This window comes from Styela clava, chromosome 10 (assembly GCF_964204865.1).
Source record: "Styela clava chromosome 10, kaStyClav1.hap1.2, whole genome shotgun sequence".
NCBI lineage: Eukaryota > Metazoa > Chordata > Ascidiacea > Stolidobranchia > Styelidae > Styela > Styela clava.
In genome coordinates this window covers 9,122,957-9,127,296 of record NC_135259.1, presented here as the reverse complement: position 1 = coordinate 9,127,296, position 4,340 = coordinate 9,122,957, and the positions used below count along the sequence as shown (strand labels likewise).

At 28.9% G+C, this 4,340-nt stretch overlaps 1 protein-coding gene across 1 annotated transcript; it reads right to left on the bottom strand.

Annotated features, from left to right (window-relative positions):
* Positions 1–1,395: 1,395 nt before the first annotated feature.
* Positions 1,396–3,018, bottom strand: LOC120338064 (uncharacterized). Its single transcript, XM_039405995.2, has 5 exons — positions 2,918–3,018; positions 2,778–2,836; positions 2,523–2,600; positions 1,917–2,114; positions 1,396–1,531 (listed from the first exon to the last, which is right to left on the bottom strand). Exons 1-5 carry the CDS (start codon positions 2,939–2,941, stop codon positions 1,516–1,518), a joined length of 375 nt encoding a protein of 124 aa, XP_039261929.2. The 5' UTR covers positions 2,942–3,018; the 3' UTR covers positions 1,396–1,515.
* Positions 3,019–4,340: the final 1,322 nt, after the last annotated feature.

The following is a 4,340-nucleotide window of genomic DNA, read 5'->3' as shown; positions in this document are numbered from 1 at the left end:
ATACCACGGTATAATGACAATGGCATTGATGGAACATCACAGAAACAAATTTGTCAATAATATTCGTGTATAACTTGTTTGTGAGATTATAATCAGGATTGTTGATAATGTCATGTTTAATAAACGAAATGGGGTGTGATAATATCAATACTTATATATAAGCTTTACTAAAAACATTCGTACGTACTTACCATTTCAATATCTTGTAAGTTCTTGTTGGTGCTATGTAATTTATGCTATATATTTACTATTGCCAGGCTTGTCCATGTGGATGGGATCCCATGTGAATGCCAAACAAAATATATATTACCGGGTACTGGACTCAAGGTCAAACCCATTTGTAAACGTTTAGTTATTGTCCACACGTGCGTGATATCGAACCCATTCTAGATTTTAGAAGTTTGCAACAATGAGAGAGTATCCTGTAGTGAGCCTTACTGGAACTGCTTATATCCTTTTGTACATTTCGAGAAAATTCTCAACTAGTCGCAAGCTTTCTGCTGTCGCATATAAACATTTCTTATGGAAAACCGAATGGTGGCACAATAGTGACGGGCAATATTGTAATGATAAATACAAGTGGATTAAAACAGAAGGATGGTATAACTTCTTAATTCTGAATTTGGTATTTAAAAATCATTACAACTATGATTACTGGCTATTTGTAACAGAGTCTTATCACTAAGTCGCTAGAAAAATGAGATAGGCCTGGCTACAAAGTAAAATCCATTATGTGGTTATTTTAGAAAAATAATATATCTTTGCAGTTGCTGACCATAATTCATTTATTCATTTGAAAAAATGCAAGAAACAAAATTAATGCATGTACACAATATTTCAATATAGCGTGGTTAATAATCATCTTACGTTTTCTCACGTGATAGAAAACCAGAATATAACAATCTAAGAATAAAATCTATTTTCTATCAAATTTTCTGCTGTCGTATATATATGTACACTTTTTGTATGGGAGCCGAATGGTTGCACTAAAGTGACCTATTTTCCTACGAGCATCATTGTGATGGTCAATAAATATGGACGAAATCAAAGGATGGTAAATGTTCCTAATTATGAATTTGTTCTTTTTTAATTTTTAAACTTTAATTAGTGACTATACATAAAGTGATTACTATATAACTATATAAAATAATTAATTCATGCACACTATATTTCAATATAACAAAATTAAGTATCAATTTATTTTTTTATTCTTAAATGATAGAGCTTTAAAATAAATCTTCGAAAAATATCTGTCACGCCACCGCTTATTCATGAAGTAAACTAAAGAATATTATGAAATAAATATAAAATTGTTCAATTTGCCACAGCTGGTATTTATTTTCGCTACAAATCATTAAAAACATTAAACAGTAAGATCATCTTGGTTAGTAAAAATTATTCAAGAACATTTTTATTTTTGGAAAAACAATGATATATGTTAAATGCATGCAATATATTTTAATGATATTTGCTGTTTCATCAATCCATTGGTCCTCGCTCAATTATGTAGACATATTATCTTTTCACACATCTGCAATAAATAAATTTATTATCTGAATTCTGCCCTTATAAAATTGAATAATGAACTGGTACAAGTATACTTTTTAAGATCAAGTAGTCTCAAAATAATTAAAAATGAAAAGGGACTTGATAAGAATTGATGACCATTCATAAAGCAAACCATTGAATATCAAAACACTGAATGGGAAAAATCCTAGATTTTGGAAATGCCAAAAACGTGTCAATTAAATATTTTTAGACTTGCTGCTAACTTGTCAGCCAGCTACAAGCGATTACTTATCATGAAAACTTTAATCACGTAAAACAACAAAACTACATAAATATTATTGTTTTAGGTATTTTTTCAAGGAAGTAATTAACCTAATGTAATTTTTGGAATGTTCGAAAGTTTATACCTGCAAGTCTTCACTGATGTGATAGTCTCAGTTTCAGCCCTATTGCTTTTTCGAACTTCAAAACTCATTTCGTATTCGACCTCTTCAGTTTTGTATTGTAATGGGCTGAATTCCTTGCCAGTAACAGGATCTTTGCAACGTGAAGAACACTCCGCTCGTAGAAATATCGAAGGATATACATTATGAGGGCAACTAATCCTGAAGTCAAATTTATATATGTCGAGGCAGTGAGAATTTACTAATAATTTATAATAAAAAACATCAAATGAAAACGTAGTTGCCAACCATCTAAACATGTTATCAACCTGTTAGTAAAAAGAACAATTACGTTTTATTTTTTTTTCTCCAATCATTGAAAATCAAAGCTGATTATGAAACAAATGAATGACTTCACATTAATTAAATTGATTAAAAAATACCAAACTTGACAAGATGTGTCAACAACAAATGCTCAAATGCATACTTATTTTATGATGCGAATGAAGAAAAGCAAAATTTCCATCATTTGTCTACTTTACAATTTTCTTTATACCGATAAAGAGTAGGCTAAAAAATAATATCTTTATTCAAATCTAACACGTAGTCATATTACAAAAATGTACAAACCAATTCAATGTTACTGGAACAAATAGGTCGTTGTCATATCTTGTTAATACAATGTAGCAAGAATTATCGTTGATGAATCTGAAAAATAATTTCAAATATATAGAATAATGATATATTATTACCTACAAAACATTTTCAAAATTTTCAATATTGCAAATTGGAACAGCTCAAATCCTAAATTTAAATGATCAAATACACTAGTAATAATTTACAACAATAGGAAAATATACACAGATATAGGTAATTGATACTCACTGATCTACACTCAATGCTTCACAGTACATGGAGAAAAGTAGGACTGTTGTCAAACATATCTGAAACACGAGGAATTTATAAAAAGTTCGAAATTTAGTACTCATAAAAGATTTTATGAAAAGCAATCAGGAATTTCTTACCGTAGTGAATGAAAGTTTGTTCATTTTTTTTAATTTCTTTTCTTAATCTTTTTACACGCTCTGATGTGATTCTTCAAATATATCGACGATCTTATGATTCGTGTATCCCATTGTGCTCATATATATATAAGATAAAGGACAATTAAATTTTTTCAAATATTTTCAATTTTATTTTAAAATGGCGTTCACAAAATTAGGGCGTGCTTAAGTAAAAATTTATTGCTGCTGAATATGCGAAAAATGGGAAATGTTTTATCGAACCTATTTTCGATTCGTGATGACCCTCCTTTCCTATATTCACAATATCCGGTACATGATATGTGTACAACCTGGTACACGAATTTATTCCCTTAAATCTTGATTTTAAAATATGTTTTTTACATAAAATATTTCAATAATGTTGTTCTTCATCTCAGCTATTTTTCATGCTTGAAAATTTACGAATAACAAGACTGATTTAGTACAACGTGTTACTAAGAGAAGACTTTTTAAATTTTACAAAATTTTGATCAATTATAAAAATTTATATCGAAAATTCAGTGACTTTGTTTGTAGCTGATATTACACATAGATATATTGACAACTTCACTAAATTTTATCAGTTAGGCAGGTGGTGATTTAACGTTTAATTTAGTTTAAATTTTTCTCTCAAAATAAACTCTTGAAAATAATACACCGGTATTGTGAGTATTTGCAATTACAAAATCATATTCAGTCAATTATCATTTTATCCATGATATTTCGAAACAATGGTTTTTTGGGGTCATAATTCCAACTCATTTTCTAAATCAATATTTTTGGCGAGACAAGTAGAAAATTGATTTTGCCTAAAATACAACTATCAATATGAATAAATTGGTTGGGTCAAGTGATATTTATGTTAGATTTGCCTACATATAACTTCTGTTACTTCAACTATCCGTGCAAGATGCCTGTTTAATAGGATCCAAAATACCCATATTTCTAAAAATGTTGGTCGAAGCGAAAGCTATTGCAATGTTTTCTATACACTTGAAAGAAAGTTTCAATACTTTGGATTACAAAGTTTCTTGAAAAAATTTCACACGATGTCCGAGATCCGTAACTTGAAAATTATGAAAGAGATACCTATGTGATAAAGTTCAGCATGATAACAATTGATTAAACTAAATATATAACATAAGAATGATTTTGCGGAGTTTTTCAGGCCTCATATTTATTGCCTGATGAATGTCAGATATAATATTTCTTACTTTTTCATCATAAGAAGAAGAGTAATGTTTTAATTAGTATAAACCAAAAAATCAACCTTTAGATAAATCATTATCTCAATTGCAAAACAGAGTTTGCCTTATTGAATACCATGTCGTTTCCAGTCCCTTCTTTTCATTTGAACTTGTAACTTTAATTTTAGAAAAGCAAAGTCACTAATAATAGGAATAAT